This window comes from Hippoglossus stenolepis, chromosome 6 (assembly GCF_022539355.2).
Source record: "Hippoglossus stenolepis isolate QCI-W04-F060 chromosome 6, HSTE1.2, whole genome shotgun sequence".
NCBI classification, from domain to species: Eukaryota; Metazoa; Chordata; class Actinopteri; order Pleuronectiformes; family Pleuronectidae; genus Hippoglossus; species Hippoglossus stenolepis.
In genome coordinates, this window is record NC_061488.1 from 15,868,617 (window position 1) to 15,887,412 (window position 18,796).

General features: G+C 40.1%; 1 protein-coding gene across 2 annotated transcripts in view; it reads left to right on the top strand.

Moving 5' to 3' along the window:
* The window catches only part of cntn3a.1 (contactin 3a, tandem duplicate 1), a 79,191-nt gene extending 60,982 nt beyond the window's left edge, over positions 1-18,209 (top strand). For both annotated transcript variants that reach the window (XM_035159798.2, XM_035159797.2), the window contains exons 12-23: positions 2,440-2,567; positions 5,764-5,939; positions 8,533-8,650; positions 10,256-10,414; positions 10,598-10,747; positions 11,445-11,515; positions 12,378-12,612; positions 13,476-13,591; positions 13,827-14,013; positions 14,595-14,707; positions 15,880-16,048; positions 16,650-18,209. In XM_035159798.2, the coding sequence (XP_035015689.1) occupies positions 2,440-2,567; positions 5,764-5,939; positions 8,533-8,650; positions 10,256-10,414; positions 10,598-10,747; positions 11,445-11,515; positions 12,378-12,612; positions 13,476-13,591; positions 13,827-14,013; positions 14,595-14,707; positions 15,880-16,048; positions 16,650-16,741 (1,714 nt within the window). In that variant the 3' untranslated portion in view covers positions 16,742-18,209. The remainder of the gene's footprint in view (positions 1-2,439; positions 2,568-5,763; positions 5,940-8,532; positions 8,651-10,255; positions 10,415-10,597; positions 10,748-11,444; positions 11,516-12,377; positions 12,613-13,475; positions 13,592-13,826; positions 14,014-14,594; positions 14,708-15,879; positions 16,049-16,649) is intronic.
* The last annotated feature ends 587 nt before the right edge of the window (positions 18,210-18,796 follow it).

The window sequence follows — 18,796 nt, forward strand, 5'->3', positions numbered from 1 at the left end:
GCAGCGATCAAGATGCTTTGGCTTCAAAACCGGGGAGCAGTCCTGTCGTCCATCTTTATGTATAATCTTTGATTACAACCTAATCAGGATTAGACTGACCAGCCGAAATAAGACAAATAGATATAATTAATACAATTAACACAGAAAGTATAGCTAAATTATACAAAATTACAACATACTGCCGACACGTTATATGGACAAACAGCTTTAAACTGTATTTATTTCAGAATGATTACCTTCAGATACATGAGGAAAAGACAGAAAAGACCAGAGCCTCAAGTCATAGAAGTGCTGGGAAACGTTTTTCAGTAATGTGAAAAAGACGGTGAATGGAGGAAGTAAGCAAAAACCTCCGTCACACTGTCTTTTCAGGGATGTGATAGATTACCTCCAGTAATTACAGAGATCAAAGGAGAGAATGAGGGAATCACATTTTCTCTGAATCAGCTGGAATGCCTTGATGACAGGAAAGACAAAAGGATCAAACATGAATCGCAGGTATTATAAATGAATAATTTAGTGATACGTTATCCCGGCGTAGTATTAGTGATATCTGATGGAAATGAATGGTTCTGTTGCATCATCCCCATGCTGAACACATTTATAAATCCATTTTGGCTTTTAATCAAACTCTTCTGTTCCGCATGTGGCTTTTCACGAGAAGAATAATATTTTTTGGCATCAGGGTAAATAGAATGAATCAAACCATTAATGTTTTTTGTTGTGCGCCTCAGCAACCTGTGGCCTTGTCTTTCATTTCAATTTGATTAAGTATTTTGATGTTCCAGGTGTGTTTGGGTCTTAACAGACAAGTTACCCATTTCAATGTTTTCCTCCTTTTATTCTCTGTCCTTGACTCTGCTCAAAATGAATGCCATTATGCATATTTCCAGGGATGTTCTTTGTGGGAGTTCTCTGTATAGCATTCAAGGCCTTATTGATATCAACATACTTTTAAGGATTCATTCTGCACAAACCTTTTCAGCACTCAACATTTGCAACGTTTAATTTATCAAACTGCCAGCACTCAAATTAATAAATACTGCAACAACTCCGTTTTCTTGAAAATACCTTTATATTTACATTAGCTAAAGTGCACCGAAACCAGATTTTTTGAAAGAAACTTAATCCCTGGCTGGATTAGAGTCAAAATCACCTTTTTTTTGAATGAATGCATGATGAAGGTGCTACAGCTATGACCAGCAGCCGAGTCACCAGCTGGTGCATGGTGGAGTACAAAATTAACCATTTTCATATGTGAGACCAGGATATGTATCTGCAGTTCAATTAGTGGTTAGTTTGAGGCATCAAAGGGATTTTGGTTAAATTTAAGGAAAGATCATGTTAAAATGAAATGTGAGTGAATGTTCTGTGCCGTGAGTGGCTAAGCATAATAAAATGTTTATTCATTCTGTAGTTGTCATCCAAAACTAATATTGTATTGAAGGATCAGTTCTATATTTTTCTAAAATACTAAAAGATTAAAGCATCTGCAAAAATGTTACTGATCTGTTCGGTATCTGAGTATTTTCAGAAGTTGTACAAGTGAACATATGCAACTGGACTTGCTTGTGTTTCTGGATGTTTCACCTCTCCAGGCTTCTTCACTTCTAACTGACTAAGAAGTGTCAGTTGGGAGGTTTCAGGTGTAGAGGTAACCTCTGTGGGTCTGTACCTGTGTTGAGTGTGTTATGTTTCACAGGCAGGTCGTTGATTGAGGCTCATGAAAGGATTGAATCGTTTCTCTGACATGAAACAGTACTGTTCAAATGAAATCTAAATGTGCATCATGATTCTACAGAGAGACTAAAATTATACAGAGCTTTGTTGCTTTATTACTTTCATATGCCCCATCAGCACCTTGTTGACTGGTGAGTCAGGTGAACCAGTCTGGACCGACTATGCCAGCAGATTAAATGAAATGTTTCTAACTTGGAATCTAAAGAGGTCCAAATGTGTTTCTTTACCACAGCCAGGCAGGTTGATGTTGTTTCTCTACCAGTGAAATGTTACTGAAATATAAAAGACTCCATATAATATTCAGTTCTTTAGAATCCCCCCCCCGATATCCCCATGAACTGAAAATGAGACTTTCCTTCCATTAAGGGATCTTTCACTGTTCTTATCACATTTGTGCTGAGAAATCAAACTGCAACTCTTCTCACTGCTTCTCCTTCTGTCACAGGAAACCAATTAAAATTCACTGAGATAAACTCCTGGCTAAAGTTAAACTGCTGCAGGACACTGGGCGTGCTCATTTAGAGTAGATCTTTCTATGCACTTTGAACTTGTATATCAAATGAATGACATGCTTACACAAGTAGGGGTTGTGCTAAACTTGTTAACCAAATACTGATGTACTACCAACTGGCCTATGTGGTTTTACATACACTGTATTTATATATATGTATATATATCCTCTTTTTTTACAACCCATAGAGTAACTGTGTTGGATAGTGGGAGCCTTCGGATTTCCAATGTCACTAAAATGGATGCTGGAATCTACACGTGTGTGGCCAGAAACCAGTTTGGAGTAGCGAGCAGTGCCGGCAGCCTTTTGGTTAAAGGTAAGATATTATTTTATTGTCTTGGTCTAAAACATGAGCCCCTGAGTTGATTTATTGTAAGTGGCAGGTGGATATTGCTTGTCTCTTTATCTTGGCAATAAGAGGTCTTAAACCACAGTGCATAATATAGAGCATCAATCATTTCCATTTATTCAGACAATATAACTCCAAGCAGTAGGTTTGTTATTACCACCAAATATATAGGTTACAAAACCATAACAGCATGTTTCCATTTTGATTCAGTGGTTTTGTTGCAGTTGTCACTATTTTGTGAGAACACAAAACAAAGGATGTTGACGTCTGCACAAGAGCTTTGGGACATAACTGACCAGTGTTACTTTTAAACTTAGCAGCACTGACCCTAACCACAAACCTCATGACTAAACAGGCCTCTTCCTACCTGACCGATACACAGTTCAATTGGTTGAGTGGCAGTGGCTGGAGGAAGTGAGACATAAGGCTCATTGCATTCACCTCAATGTTTAATTCATACCTTTTTTTTGCACAGTGGTTCATAGCCATGCTCGGTTTGTTTAAGACTTCAATCCATTTAAATCAAACACTTCTGCAGTGCAATGGGTTTTCTCTGTCTTTCTAAACAACGGGGCTCTATTAAAATGCCTTTTGGTGATTCCCCCTTCATAAGGTTTTTGAATTGCAAATGAGTTCGCACCAAAGCCCAATTTGATTTTTTTTTCTGCCACAGCCTCTTTACATACAGGAACGTGGCGGTTATTAACATACCGTACATGAATGCGCATATTTAGAATATTGGTCAGAGGTGGAAGGTTGTATTCAAGTACGCACTCAAGCATAAATGTAACTGCAGAATCACTATACTTTACAGAATAGGATTTTACATGCATACAGTGAATTCAATATTTTTTGCAAGTTCATGAGTTAATTACCTGATCAATTGTTTGCTTATAGTCTTTGAAATATCGTACAAGAACACAATTTTTCAGAGACCTAAGTGACATCTTTGGACAACGATCTATGATATAAATATTCACCTTCCAGCAATATGAGACAGAAAAAGCTCAGAAAAATCATCATGATTTGATTAGTTGGAAACAGTGAATGTCTGACACTGACTTGCAATATTCATGACAAATAGTTAAAGCTCTTGTTAACAATATTTCACATATTTCACAACATTAATGAAATGGCACAGTGAAAACAAGGAGACAATGTTAAATGGGCCAGATAATTCTTCCCCAAATCAGCAGCTGTCAGCTTTGCTCAGCTTTACAGTGAGTTTTTAACTCAGTGTCAAACTCTCTGGCCACTTACTGTTACTGTTTTTGTCATAGTGTGTTTTGCAGCCACAGCAGGCAGCTATTAAAAAACCTCTAAAAACACCCTGTATACCAGCTTCCCAGCACCAAACAGCCGACAGATGCAGTAAACAACTAGAATGGCACTCGGGTGCATAACTCCACCAAGGCAGTCCCCTTATGAAACCCCATTTAAATTCATTAGATCCAGATTATTATTTGAATCTGCACCAAATTGCTCACATTCATAAATATCATACCCCTAAACGCACCCGTTTTTCTCTTTCAAAGCGATGAGTTATTCTCTGAGAAATCAACAACAATGCCCAATCTCAAAATGTGAATGAAAGTGAAAGAAATTCCTCGACTTTGCCTCCTGCTCACGATTCGCACCCAAATTTAATGAGTCCTTTCCTGACCCATATCGCATCCTTCCACCAAGTTTCATTGCCATCTATGATTTATAATGTTTGTGCAATCATGCCAACTAACTGACACACAAATCAACAAACCAAAGCATGCAGACAAAAACATAACCTCCTGGCCAGAGATAATAAGCCGGTCAACATAGTTCTACAGAGCTAAAAACAGGGAAATATTGTCCTTACAACTTAGTTAGTTGCTGGAATGAAAATTCCACATGAAAGATATTGTTGCTCCAAATCTGGATGTGGAATTAAGCAACATCTACTAACACGTTTTCCTCATAAATAAAAATGTGGGGATGTTAATTATTGCAGGTTTTAAACAGGTTTCAGAGAGAGGCGCTGCGAGAGTGCTGGTCCTTGAGATTCAGAACGCGGTTCACTTTCCATCCTCCTGTCTAATTGTAGTTCATTATGTTAAAACTTTGCTTACATTTCTCCAGGAGTTGATATCAGCTACCATTAAATTTCATATTCCATATTAATATTTTAGGCTTTTAAATTTAACATCAGGCTTACTAAGGATATTCAGAAATAACAACACAAACCAGCAATTTGTGTGCCGATTCAAATGAGCGCATTAAAATCCAGTCTATTCTGTCCCTTATCTTGTTATGGTTGTTCCATAGGTTTACAGAATGAGAATTGCCATGCACAGCGCAAAATGTAGGGACTGGACGAGCCAATTTGTGATTTTCCTTCCTGTCCATAATGGCAAACCAGCATCAAACATGACAGCTCTGCAATCAGAGGCAGAAAGTTTTGCTCTTCTCATTTTGCATCCGGTGCCAAACTTTACCGAGCCTCACCTGGAATGCACTGCCGTGGCCAGTCGCTTCTCCTTAGGGGGTGCGAGATAAACAAGCTGGCTTGTTTTGACAGAGCTGAATATAGACCTTTACTCCCCCTGACATACTGCGTTGGCTTGCCTGTCCATTAGATGCATATGACATGCATGCATAATTTACAGTGGAGTGGTGTATGGGCCTCTCCTCCTGTGCTATATTCTCCCCACTGCTGTCGAATGAGACACCCAGCTGAGACCGACCGAAGATTATGATGATGCGCACCACGCTGAGGAGGAAATAGGATGGCTTTTTGTCTCCACACAAACAGAGTCAAATTATAGACTCGGATCTGACCTGCTGTAATGGCTGAGCTTCTCCTTTTGTCTGCTTATTTCCCTTTCTGTCTGTTGTGGTTTCCTGGTATGTAAGAGCATGCTCTGATTTATGAAGCTAACAGAAAGAGATGCAATAAAAAGCTCGCTGGCAGACTCAATTCATCTTGTTCAGTTAACATCTGGGACAGGAGTGTGGCATCTTTTTTTTTGCAATTATATCTCATATCATAGAGAACATAAAGAAATAAAAATCCTTGAGTTGAATGAGGTGACAAATGATTTATACAGAAAAGGGTACACTGTATCTTCTTTGACAAGGGGGAACCATTTGTAATAACTTACCTTTCTGACTTGATACTCCTTGTGTCCAGAGCCAACTGCAATCACCAGCCCAGCAGGTCATCTCGACGTGACTGTGGGAGAGAGCATCGTGCTGCCCTGTCAGGTATCTCACGACGCCACGCTTGACCTCAAGTTCACCTGGTTCTTCAACGAGCAGCTCATCCACTTCGGGAGCCACGGGGCGTATTTTGAAAAAGTTGGTGGGGTAAGTGCCCCTGTGTCTTTTGAGCCTCCATCTTTCTGTGTCTGCAGGGTAAAACACGAACGTCCCCTCCAGACCAGTGTCACACACTCAAGTTTATGAGTTGAGGTCTTCACATGACCTTTGAACTCTTTATTCTGGCAGAACTACCTACTATCTTTTAAGCTCCTGAGATAAAAAACAAGAACTTCTGTGTTCTCTTGACAATCTGTATTCTCACACTTGAACATGATTGACTTTGAAATGTTCACTTTACCTCTTTAAAAAAATAACTTTTGCAATTACTAGCCATATTGCAATAGTTAGGGTTAGGGGTTAGGGTTAGTGGGGGATCTAGGATCTAAATCAGGGGCCATAAAATGGCCAGGATTTACACAGAGAGGCCAATTATATGTCCATCAAAGCACAATTCATGATTCAGTAAGGTGCACAAGCTGTACTTCCTTACAAATGATCATATTCAGTGTTAGGAAATGACACATTCTTACCTTCTGTCACAGATGAAATGTCACACGTATGCAGTAGAATCTACTGCATACGTGTGACATTTCGAGTAGATGAAAGTGACTCATAAGGAAATGAGACATATTTCTCCAAAGCTTGATTCCAACATTATCTTGTAAGGAATAAATTATTATTATTATTGAGGGTTATTTTATACCTCCGCACTGTAAACACCCAGTGGCCGTCCCATTCTTGTGAACATTATATCTCAAAAACACATTAAGGGAATTTCTTCAAATTTGGTCCAAACACTTTCTGATGAACAGAATAGAATTTGGTGGTCAAAGGTTAAGGTCACTGTGGTATCACAAAACCCATTTGTTCGTGTTAACGCAAAATCTCAGGAACACCTTGAGGAAAGGTCTTCCAATTTGGTACCAACATTCATGTTGACTCACGGATTAACTGATTATATTTATAAGGTCAAAGGTCAATGTTATGGCGGAATCACAAAAGATTGTTCTGGGCGTCAAGTCGGCCTTGAGTGAATTTATTCAAATGGCCAGTTGTTTCAGATTTCAGTGGTCAAAGGTCACGTGATTTAATATGAATCTGGTAAATAGATGTATGTGGATTGAAACTGCACTTGTTGGTGGAGGCATACAACCACTTTAGTTTAAGTTCTATGTTTGTCTGTTCCACTTTTTAACACCTCATACTATGAGTAGAAAAAGACTGAACTAAGGTATTCGTTATGAAATGTTCAGCCGTGCGTTTAATTTGATCATCCAACACCAAATATATTTTTCTTTTAATTAGGAAAAGCAATTATGAGGTCTCGGCTTCTATATCACCTCTTGTTGTTTTTTTTCCCATTCAACATGATCATGAACGACAACAAGAGCTTTATAATTGCATGTAGCTCTGCAGTTCATTTAAATATGGACTCGACCACACTCTCTGCCAAATAGAGGCATAATCATGGTGGATAGTTATTCTAGCCAGATCTATATGGAAAGAGACATTCTTGTAGAAAATATCATTTCAAGATGTATTTTCTGCAAGAGCAGACTATGACATGCTTTTCCCTATTAAAGTCTGCTGTGAGCCTGAGGAAGTTAAAGCTTGCAAAGCACAATAGCACAGAGCAATTGGTTTGTATGGAAGGTGTAGGCATCATCAATGTAGCTATTCCCCTTCAATCTTTGAATCCGTGTTAAATTTTTACTTTATCATGCACTCCATTATATTTACATATTTACATCTTGGCCCTATCTTACTCTCTAGACAAAGCGGTACCAAGAGCCATGTTGTTTACTGATAATTGTACTGGAAATAGGTTTTTTTATCATATACAAATTACAAGAGGAACATTTTAACATGTTTTATACTTGATTTTTACCAAAGAGGCACTTAAGACTGAGTGAAGAATGCATTGCCAAACCCCAGTAACACAGCATTTTCAAAATATCAAATATCAGCATGTATTTGACGTAAATAACCAAACAACAAATCCTAACACGTTATTGGTACAAATGTGATGTGCGATCACATTTGTAGGCACAGAACATATCATTCATTATTTTTTGCCGGACTAAAAGTCTCAATTGATTTACTGAGCAAGCTCAGTCAGCTGCTTTTCCTGCTGTGTATAAGATTTGCAAAAAGTGAGAAATGAATGACTTGAAGCAGCTCAATTTTTATCTCTGCAAAATGCCCCGGATTATACATCAAAGTAGTTTCTGGGTCTCATCCTGCTTCACAGTCCCTCACTTCCATAGATAAGACACTATCAACATTAGCACTTACTTAAAAGTTCAGAGCCAATAATACGTTTGGCATTGAACGGATGTGTGCAGAGTAAATAGAATCAGAGTGAATAAAAGGTGAAAGAAGCTGTTTATAATTCGTCACAAAGAACCGTCCTCACAGACGATCATGAAAATCTGCACTCTGTCATTTGGTGTATCCCTGGATTTGTGTTGTATCTTTTTCTTCCAGTATTTTATAAACTGAATGTCAAAAGAAATCTCTTGCATATCGCACTTGTTTCTGAAACACTGTCATCTTTTATCTAAGACTTCCAATTCTTTTTCTTTCTCCTACCTTGTTTTGTTTTTGTTATTTTCTCCCCTAACTCCTGCACTGACAGCGCTCAGCCGGTGACATCATGATTCGGAACATTCAACTGCGGCATGCTGGGAAATATACGTGCGCCGTTCAGACCAAAGTGGACAGTGTGTCTATTGCTACTGATGTGGTGGTCAGAGGTAAGGACGCCCCTCACAACACGTAAAACAAAAAAGTCCACCTTCAACATACAATTACTTACAATAGGTTTTCATAGACACTAAAAATTATATTCATTGGTCCAATCATGTACAACCTTCTTTTTTTAATTATTTGTATTTTTAAGCATCAACTTAATTTTATTTGTATGTGAAAATTCTCATTATATAAACAACCTCAAATATGCAACAGGGAATTCTGATTTGTACTTTTGACGATCCTGCTCTATTTCAACTATTTATTTCTATCTGGACCAAATGTTTAAATACAAATCAGGTTTTATTACTTGACTAGTTCAGGTACATGATTAAAATATTACGTTTTATTGCTTGTAGTTATACACTTTGTATAAATGGTGCCAGGAACAAATTTATTGCAGGAAATGAAGCAGATAAATTATTCCCTAACAACTTTCTGTTTTCACTACTCCTACTTCCAGTGCAAAGCCAAGTAAAGCCGAGGGCAGATATTTTAGGGGACATTTACAGTAGCTTAGCTTCACCTGTAGTGAAGAGGATATGACATAGTGACAAAGCGCTCACACATTGTCAGTGTTGCAGAGACATATCTGACATGCCCTGCAACAATGTAGCAGTGAATGTGTCGGTGCTACTGAGATAGCAACTCTGGAGATACGAGAGAAAAGCTCACTCATAATCTATCCTTCGTCTTTTGCAGTAAAAGCATTTCTGAAACAAACTTTCTGTTATGAACGTCACTCTCATTCACAATGAAGCGTTATAGCTGACTGCATAGCAACGGTCTCTAACCCTGTAAATGGAAGCATGTGAACAAAGTTACTGTCCGAGGATATGGAGACTGCATCTATGTAGTTTCAATGTGAGACACATGTTGAAGGGCAGATGTGCACCATGATGCAGACACACTGTATGTCTCCATATTTGCATTCCTAAATACATCCCTATATTACAGTGGTTCGTTGGTTTTGATCCCCTTACAATAAAAAAGAAATGATCCCCTCATGACCCCTGCTCACAGGTTACATACATTTGAAACTAATACATAATCTAAGTAAGTAAGTGATTTATCTTTTTGTTTAGATTTTTCCTCACATCAGCCTTTGATTTTAAAATTTCATTCAATTTACGGAGAGCATAAAACTACCAGGTCATTCACAAAAAAAATCAAAGATTAAAGAAAAATTAATATGATTTTGAGTAACAGAGAATTTCATAATGTTTTCCTTCTTTCTTATCTTGTTAATCATCTGCGATGGAGAGAATCAGACTCCCACGTTGGGAACTATTGCTTCAGGGCACGTTATGATCTGTTACAGTGTAAATATTGCATTTTAGCAAAACAGAAAAATGAGATGAGAAAGACTACAATTGTTAGAACAAATCACGCTGCAGATTCTGTTCCTCGTTTGGATTCTTTTTGCTACATCGCCATCGACGCATCAAACACTGACTGTGGACTGGTTGTAATTCAGTCTTGCACTCCAGCGTCAGTGAATGTTAGCAGCTGTTATCCGCCCACTCGGTTCTGCAGCCTCTTGTCTTCATTAATCTCTACAGCGTATATATCATGCTTTGTGAGTGAACTGTGACAAATTACCCCTCCAGGTCCCCCAGGCCCCCCCGTGGACTGTCAGGTGAGCGGGATGACAGAGACCTCTGCCTCGCTGTCCTGGGGACCCGGCATAGATAACCACAGCCCCATCCTCAGCTACACCATCCAGGCCAGGACGCCCTTCTCTCTCGGGTGGCAAGCAGTTACCACGGGTACCCTGGTTTTATCTGAATGTTTACTGTGCAGATAGAAAAGAGCGAGAGCGTGGCGACTGGTTTTCTTTTTCTATCCGCACATGTGAAATGACAGTAAATAACACATCACCGGCTTGGGTCACTTTCATTTGTAGATCTTGCAGGGCTTTGATGAAAGGTTATTCCTGTGATGTCTTTCAGTTCCTGAGCTGCTCGGGGGGAAGCAGCTGTCAGCCACTGTCACTGCCTTGAGTCAATGGGTGGAGTATGAGTTCAGAGTCCTGGCAAGCAACAGCATTGGAACGGGAGAGCCGAGCAGGCCCTCCAAAAAGGCCCGCACCAAGGACACGCGTATGTATCTGCAGCTTCTTACATTTCCTCAGCGGGCACGGATTGTTTGGAAATAATTCTTGTTTCTGTTTATGTAGAGATTCAGTTCAGGATGGCAGCGAGCTCCGTTCAGAGAACCTTATTGAACTAATGTATTTCAGAGGATTCTCTTCCTAGGGGCACACAATAGATGAATTAACCAAATTCACAACAAAGCTTCAGACAGTTAGTGTGTATGTGAGTGTGTGTGTAGTGAGAAAAACAAGACCTCCGTAGGGCAGTGTATAAAAGAGACAGTATGTACAGGGCAGAACCAACATGCATCAAATCCAGACACAGAAGTAGATCAAAAAGATTTAAATATACATGTTTTCAATCAAATCTCCTATATATGTAAATAAATGGCTGTTCATTTAGAGTGTTTATATTCAACTACAAAGTTGCAAGCATGTGCACATACACAAACCCACATGTATAATTACACATGCACACACAAACATTTACATGAAAAGAAAGCATAAGATCACTGTTGGATTTGTCAGAGTATCGAATGTGCTGCACATTTAAGATGAGAGAAAGGTTTAACTTGCAATACATCTGGACATGTTTAGTACCAACAACCCAGCTCCCATTTGTTGATGTGTAACTGAACAGTCCAGCGTTTCTTTTTGGATGACACGTGAGCTTCACACTTTTCTCACTGTGGTTCATCTGTTAGTTCCCAGGGTGACTCCAGGCAGAGTGGACGGTGGTGGTGGTGGGCGTTCGGAGTTGGTCATCACATGGGAGGTAAACTTGCAGTTACATACAAGTTATCTGTGTGTGTGTGTGTGTGTGAGCACATGTGAATGTTCTGTCCATCCATCCATCCATTATTTATACCGCTTGTCCTGTAAGAAGAGGGTCGCTGGAGCCCATCCCAGCTGTCATTGGGCGATACAGGTCTCCAGGGTATCACAAGACTGACACGATGTAACCATTGTGTACTATAAGTTTCTATATTGGGCGAAATTGACTTTTGGCAAAATTCCCATGTGCCTAAAAAAACTTTTTATTACTTCCACCAAGGAGGTCATGTTTTCACCTGTCTTTTATTTGTGGGCATTATAACACAAAAAAAATACTGAACCAATTTGCATCAAACTTTGTGGTGGGAAAGATGGATGGATGGATGGATGGAGCAGGGAAGAACCCAGTAAATGCTGGTGCAGATCTGCTTAAAGAGTAAGATCCAGGATTTTTTTAAATCACTTTCTGTGAGAGATTGGCATTTTCATCAGTTTACCTCATGGATCTTAATGGAAAGAATCAAACATATTAAGGGCTATTTGGCCGTGGCAGAGGGATGTGCTCAAGTGAATAACTGGCCATTCATTTATTTTAAAATGAAACTGGATATACAGTATAAAGAATAACTCTCCAGCTCTGTTTGGATATGTGTATTTTATTTTCCATCAGTATAAAAACTCTTCAGACAGGATTCTTCTGACAGAATGATAAATTAATCCAAGGCTTGGAGGTGCAGCACCTCTACCAGAATTATTCTTCTAAGTGCCCAAGTCCATGCACTGCAGCATTTCCTCCATGTATTCATATCTTTAATATCAGTCATCTCAAGTCGTCTCCTCTGAGTCATCTCTTTCCTCCTCAGCCTGTTCCCGAGGAGCTGCAGAGTGGTCCGGGCTTCGGCTACGTGGTGGCTTTCCGCCCACTCGGGGCACAAGGTTGGATGCAGGCTGCCGTCACGTCCCCAGATGCCTCCAGATACGTCTTCAAGAATGAGAGCATCCCTCCCTTCTCCGCTTACCAAGTCAAAGTCGGGGTTTACAACAACAAGGGAGAAGGCCCTTTTAGCCCAGTGACCACCATTCACTCAGCGGAGGAAGGTGGGTACTATTACAGCTCCAGGCAGTGAGTGATTTCATTTCACTGTGGGGATGTGGGAACAACTCTAACATGCTGTCACTGATTAAACACTGCAACACTGCACCATCAGATCTTATTTCTGTCACTCTTTTTAGTTTCAGTTTTAATAATTGTTATTTTATAAAACTTCTGCCACTGGTTAGAAAATCCAGAGAAATTTGAAAGCAATAGGACCCTTATTTTCTCAATCAACTGCTTATTAAAATTGATGTGGTCCAACATGAAAGCAAAACATTCTGCTAAAGTTCAAAATGTTCTTGTTATTTCTGGATTCTGCTCGTGTTTCTCATCGTTGCTCATCTCACCAGTTTGTTTCGTCTCAGTTAGAAAAAGTCATGTCGCTGTGAATCACTTGGGATTTGGAAATATTTGAATCCAAAGAGCTGGCGAGTTATCCGCTTACGTTCAGAGACTAATGTCTATTTCTTAAGATCAGCCACACCAGTCTAAAGTGTTTCAGTAATTTAATCTACATGTGATCCACGTACATGCTCACAAGATACAACACATAAGCACCGTTAGATTAGTTTCTTTACCAATAAACATACAGTCATCATGGTGTATCAGTGCTAAACATGCTAAGTACAGAGTCCATCACTGGGGGTTGTGTTCTATGTAAATCACCAGTTAAAGTTTTATCACACTTTCAGTGATATCAATTCCAGGGATTTGTTCCTCCCTTACTCTTAATGCTGGAGCACTCTCTCCTCTTTACTCACCAGAATGGATACGTGTGATAGAGCTACAGTACATTCAAAACGTCATATTGTGAGTGTGGGTGTACTGAATCCATGTCTTCTTCCCCATCCTGTGTGCCTCTCAGAGCCCAGCAGAGCTCCGGGGAGGCTGAAGGTGAGGAGTGTGTCAGCGTCCGAGGTAGAGGTCACCTGGAGGCCACTGGCCTGGAGTAACAACCGCAGACGCATCCTGGGCTATGAGGTCAATCCAACACATGCCCACACAACAGGATGAATATAGTGGATAGTCTCATCAGCCTTCTGTAACAGTGCTTAACTGATTATTCATTCATGAAGTAAACGGCAGTACGAGTGTGATGCAGGATTCGTGCCCACAGCTGTGGAGTTACAGATGGAGGTATGAGCTTACAAATTAGTCTCAAGCTGATAAAGAATAACCTGTGTTGTTTCTTTCCTTCTTTTATATGCTTTTATAGCTGAGGTGCTGGCGTGAGAGGGAGAAGCAGGACACAGCCAGTGTGGTCAGGACGGTGGGGAATAAGACTTCAGTTCTCATCAGGGATCTGGAGGGCAGCAGTACCTATTACATTTCCCTGCAGGCATACAACAGCGCTGGAGTGGGTCCACAGAGCATCATAGTCAATGTCACAACTAAGAAACCACGTAAGGATTCACTACATACTGTGTGTGTGTTTATGTTCCTCCATTTTTATATCTGACTATCATGGTCCATTTGTCCTACTGTATCATTTTATTTTTCACCAATCAGAGTCGAAGAAATTTGTTTTCACTCCTTAAAGAGACCATGTCGAGTTTTCATCTGCAGGTAATTCTACAGATAGATTCCTACCTAAAGAAAGTGTGTGTAGCTGAGGCTTGAAAATCTGTGAGAGGTATTTACTCTCTCATAAATGATGTAGAGCAAATATTTTAAAAACATTTTGTTTCAAATTGCATCAACTAGCAACCCTCTCCTGACCTCCTGCTTTGCTTCTTGGCATTATACCGATGTGAGCAGGGTAACAAGAGGTGATTTAAAGGCCAAGCTGGCAGATGATGATGTGCTTCAGGCTGAGGGTGGAGTCCTGAAAACACATCAGCCACCTCTCCTCTGCATCCTATTTTAACCTATTGGTCTTCTTCTGTATTATAGCCGATATGCACTTCACACTTCTTCTACCCTGTAAATATATATGCTTATATTTTAACAACATCCTCTTCCTCTTCACCATCTCTTTCTCCAGCTCCTAGTCAAGCCCCGGTCAAAATAATGTGGAACACCTCCAATTCCAAAGTCATCCTGAAGTGGGACCAAGTTCATGCTCTGGAGAACGAGTCAGAGGTCACAGGATATAAGGTCAAATGTTTTTGACTTGTCTAAAGTGAACTGGCTGCAGCTGTGATGCACACATGGTTTTATAGATCCTAACTCAACAGAGGCTGACAGACTGTCAGTCGATCCATTAATTACATATGAGTTCACGTTTTATCCCTCAATGCCGGCGTAACTGATTTGAATTGGCTGGGTCAAAGGTCAAGGTCACGGTGCCCACATATTTTTGTGAATGTGATATATCAGGAGCAACCATAAGGTATTTCATAACATGTGGCACAAACATTAACTTGGACTCGAGGATGACCTGATTAGGATTTGAAGTTGGCCTCTTTCACATGATAGCAATTGCACTCAACTGCATTCATATGAACAAGCACTCATTTTAATGACAAGAAAAAAAGGATTTTAAATTCTCACTGTATTATTAATCACACTTGTTTTGGAAGAACATGAGGCCCTATTTCATTTGGAAGTTTTTCCTGTATTATGTAGCTGCATACTAATTTAATAATTATTTTAATTGCCTTCTTTCCTTAAAATAATAACCTCTTTATAACCCCAACACCTACATTGTTTTATTTTCAGATACATTACTTCAGCCCAACATAACTTTTTTAATTGCTCCTTAGGGGAAAGGAGGAAGGAAGAAGAAAGAACAAAATTAGTATTTAGTCGTGTTAACAGTTGATTTTCCCACATTGTGACAAGTTAGCAGCTTCCTCTGCATAATATACTTAATGTTTTAATTATTACTTAAGGAATTTTATTTCAGGTTATTATGAATCCTTTTGGGTTGTCAATCTGTCTGGGACTGTGGGTCTTACTCACCTGCAGTCTTTACACATTATTCTCATTACATTGAAGGGGTGATTTGAAAGTGGATCTTAGTGTATCATTGAAAACACAGCTCAGAGTCAGACTGCAGCAGAAACATCAGAATTGATGCATCTCTACACTAACCTCATCTCTCCTGCACCCGCTCCTCTGCTGATCTCACATGTTCACATCCTTAGTTTCTGAGGCAGCACATTACATCTCATCGAGCTGTCTGAAAGAAACTCAAGCTAGAACTCAGACTTTCTGGTCAGTGCGTAAACAAGAAGACTCTGAACCCTCTCATATGCAATGTGTTGGGGGCATCTTCCTGCCATGTCTCACTTTGTCATCGTCTTTCCCTCCCCGGCTTCCTGCAGGTGATGTACAGCCAGGACAAACACAGCCTTCCCAGTGTGGTGGAGACCAACACCACCTCCTTGGAGCTGTCGCTGCCGGTCAACCAAGACTATGTCATCCAGATTAAACCCTTCAGTGAGGGAGGGGAAGGCATCAGCAGCCGTCAGATAACCATCCCCAAGATAACAGGTGGGACAGTCCCGACACAACCATGAAATATAACGTCTTTGAGAAAACATAGGAATTCAGCTGAGCTTCATTATTATCGGCTATACAAATAAAATTAGATTGATTGATTGATTATGAACTTCTGAGGCTTTGGTCTGTAGATAAATAGGTATGTCTCATATTTATGAGGTATTTTTTCCTTTAAATGCCGGTGCAAAACAATGAGTCTTCAAATAGGCCCTTCATCTCTTTTATCTCTCGCAGTTAAAATACAGTCTCTTATCCACAGACAGAAATATATATCATCAAACAACAACATAGGCTCAGACATGCAAATAATATTGCTTGTAGCAGGTTGTTGAAAAGTGGAGTTTTTTTCTTCTAAACAAAGTATGGATGTTGCCGTGCACGACTCACTGGTGAAAGTCAGTTGGTCCCGTAACTGGGCGTGATGTGCTAGTGCCATCTACTGATGCAGTGCTGCACTTACACCTTTGCACACAATGGATTTGATAAACTTGTGATGATTCATGTGAAACCATTTTTTTCATACATTTCTAGGTAACAGCAGACATTCGGAATACAAGACAAATTTGGACTTTGATTTCTTTGTGTGTTTCAGGCCCCATAGCCACTGGTGCAGCCCCCGAGGCCGCTGCATTTCCCTTGGTTAACCTCGCGGCCCTAATCCTCACAGCCACGGCCATGCTATGACAAACATCTGCAGGAACCAGGCACTACAGCTGCTTATTAAGAGGAGAAACAGCGGGTCAGAGACAAGAAGAGGCTGGCAGCAGTATCTCCAGCTGTGCTCTCCCCTTCCCTACTGTGTCTTCTTTCTACAGAAATCTCTTTGTGAGGAAGAGTCTTTTCCTCCACCTTTCCGAAGGAGTCGCTGAAAGAAACTGGTTCTTTCAGAAGTTGCATTTATGGAACTGAAAGGACGCGGAAATAAGACTGCAGTCTCTTTGATTTTTTTCCTTCTCTGCTGCTTTCTATGCGATTGATATTCTCATATGGTTTTCACCTTGGAGGCTCGGAGTTGTGTGATGCACAATAGGATGTGTATAGGTTTTCTTTGTTGGACTGTGCAGGTTTTGTTAAAAGGATTTATGTATGTAGCACTGGACTTTTCTCGGATGATGGGATTGTATTTTAAGTGGGGATGAAGGAGACATAAAGCACTTACACAACTCATTCGTCAATGAGCAAAAAATATATTCAAGCTCGACTTAAGACAAAAACATGGATTAAGTCATTTTCCTCCACTCTCTGGACTGTGTTTGGGAAAAGCTCCGTGGACTGTCTCAGAAGGAAAACCAAGGGTTACTAATCCCTGCCAAAAAAAAAAAAACACACAAAAAAAAAAGCCCCACAAAAACAAAACAAAACAGGGAGCTAAGCCTAATTGCTTATTGACAAACCGGAATTTGGGATCTTTGTAACGCTGCCTGGGTTTTCTTCATTCCTTTTACGTTTTACCGCGTTACGTCGAAAACCTCAGAGTTACCGTGACACTGACTGGAACCAAAGGTAACCGCGCTGACACGGTTCAGTTCCACCTGTTGTATCTTTGTTGAGGAAATGCAACTTGTGCGCCCCCTGTATGGCTTCCATCGTAAACAGCAGACTTGTGTTGATCCATCGGTGTCTTACCCTCCTCGCTCATCACCCTTGATTAAGTGTGTGACAGAGGCACGCTGAGCAGTGTGTGCGCCACGTTGTTGTACACTGTATGTATGAAATCCTCAGGTCCCAAATGAGCCTTAAGTCTTATGATTATTATCCATGCTGTTATTATTCAAGAGACGTATTTATTTTCCTCCTCTGCTTTTTTCCCGCATTGTGTTGTCGTTCACTCCTACTATAATTTATGAATAACTGACCCTTATCATACGCTATCGAGTTTTTTCCTCTTTTCTTACTTGGTAGATCATATCTTTGGGCGTTTTGGGCTCAGATACAACATGCCTTTCTCCTATGTCTTTCATGATGAGCCCTGTAATACAGTACAAGTGGCGGTGATACTGACTTTTGTAACACAGCTCATTTCAAAGTAGGGTCGGGGATTTTACTGTCAGCTGCTGTTCGGCATTAGATCAGTCAGTGTACGTAGCTACGTTTGCTTAGGACGTCTGAAAGGATCAACCTGCTTTTAATAAACATAATGCCATTTTCTGCATTTCCTGCTTTGATGTCAGGGCAGGATGAAGGGGTTGTGTGTTTCAAAGCTAAGCGCTGCTTCCTCATCAGGCCATGCAGGCTGAAGCAGAGCACTTATGCACCACCTTAGCAGTTGCTGTGGAAAAGCTCTTGAGTGGACATTAAGGTAAGAATTTCTTTATTAAACATAGATCAAACTTATTCATTTCCTTTAACTTGACATCTGTGTCACATATTAGAACTAGAAGGTCACTCAGAGAGGTCATATCTCCGCCGAAGCCCAACAACCCCCTCATGAAACCGCATTTACATTATGTAGATCTGGATTTCTGTTTGGATCTTCACCAAATTGCACACACTCATAAATATCAGTCCTCTAAACATGCCTGATATATATTTTTTTTAAATCAAGATCCATGCATTATTCTCAGAACAATTTCAAAATACACCCAATCTCGCAATATTATCGTGACAATGGATCTGCACCTAAATTGATTGGGTTCTTTCAAGACCTGGATCACATCCTTCATGGTACTGCATTGAGTTGTTTTTGCAGAATCCTGTTAACTATCAGACACACTAACAAACTGTCACAATTGTAGAGAG